The sequence below is a fragment of the Saprolegnia diclina genome (assembly GCF_000281045.1).
Source record: "Saprolegnia diclina VS20 unplaced genomic scaffold supercont1.37, whole genome shotgun sequence".
In the NCBI taxonomy this organism is placed as follows: Eukaryota; Oomycota; class Saprolegniomycetes; order Saprolegniales; family Saprolegniaceae; genus Saprolegnia; species Saprolegnia diclina.
The window spans coordinates 96,101-97,436 of record NW_008246104.1 but is presented as its reverse complement, the minus strand read 5'-3'; the positions used below and the strand labels follow the sequence as shown (position 1 = coordinate 97,436).

Below are 1,336 nucleotides of genomic sequence, written 5' to 3'. Positions count from 1 at the left end.
GGCGAGCTTCCATCGGGGTACATGCGTCGTAAGCTGTGTTTGTAGGATGAGCCGCCAGGGCCGCGGCGCGGATGCGGAAGCCGTGGCCGAGAAGGTACAGCGACTCGACAAGCCCCACCGGGAGCGCTTCTCGCCATTGCAGGTTGCCGTCAGGACCTGCCTTCGCGACTTTGGGGCCCACTTTGGCTGGTATGTGAGTGCCTGTAGGCCCGCCGTACATTGTGGATTTTGCGATATGGTCGAGCCACTTGTAGAATTCGTCGATGTACGTCAACCGCGTCGCGTCCGAGATGCCCGTCTTGTCAAAGACGGAGAAGAAGTTCCGCCAGATCGCGCAAAGGCGCGCTTCTTCGTGTCTCCCGAGAGCGCGCAAGCAACGCTCGGCAGCGACCGAGAAGAATTGACGTGCGCGTGGTACGTTCTGCTTGTCGCGCTGGTCCGTGAACCAGGTCGGGCTCAGAACGCTTTTTTCGTAGTCGTCAATCTCGCGCCATGCCTTGGGGTCGAACATATGCGCGAACCCGTTGCTGATGTGCGTGACGAACCGCTTCAGGACGTGGTCTGGATCGATGTTGCGCGTGTTGGGCAGTTGAGGAAAGTACATGTTGACCTCTGGAACGTATATGTTCTCGTACATGTTGCAGCCATCAATGGCCAGGCTTGCCAAAGCGTCGTCGAACATGAGTGTCGTGAGCCAGCGGCGCTTCCGACCGGCCGGAACCGCGTGCGGGTTGACGGCCATGTGAGCCAGCATGAAGGCTACCCACTCAAGCCTGGTGGCGTCCTTGGCATCGTCGCCTTGCTGGAGGAAGAGGCGCGCCGTGACGAGAGCGGCTTCAAACTTTTCGTCGCCCGGGGCTAGGACAGCCTTCTTGACCTTCTTGCAGGGCTGCTGCTCCGCAGCGTCGTCGTTGAGAAGCTCGTGAAGGACACCAAGATTCGTAGCTGCGCGTTCTCGCGCCGCATGCATTGCACGTCGTCTTGCAGCTGCGCTCGTACCAGCTCGATGGCTTTGACGGTCTCGAGGGCTATGGTAATCGTCGCCTTTTGCTCATCGTTCGACACAGTCGCAACCTGCAGCGCCTTCGCAAGAGCCGCCTTCTCGTCCTTCATCGACCGTGTGACGGCGCTCTGAATCGCGAGGCCATGCTTCGTCATGCCGAGGTCGTGCTGTGTCTTGTCGAGTGTCTGCGCGAGTTGAAGTGCCGAGTCGTGACACGTCACTAGTTGGCGTTGTAGCTTACCGATCTGGTTGCTCTGCATGAAAGCGACGGAACGAAGTTGCTGCAGCTCGGCGACGAGGGCAGTCGTGTCGACGTCTGCGCGCGCAGCCTTC

The 1,336-nt window shown here is 59.9% G+C and overlaps 1 protein-coding gene across 1 annotated transcript; it reads right to left on the bottom strand.

Moving 5' to 3' along the window:
• Positions 1-149: 149 nt before the first annotated feature.
• SDRG_10678 (hypothetical protein) lies at positions 150-1,265 on the bottom strand (the record flags this gene model as incomplete). The annotated part of the gene is made up of 3 exons (XM_008616680.1): positions 150-180; positions 219-895; positions 934-1,265. Coding segments are annotated over 3 exons (1,040 nt in total), but the record flags the coding sequence as incomplete, so codon positions are not given.
• Between the last annotated feature and the right edge of the window lie 71 nt (positions 1,266-1,336).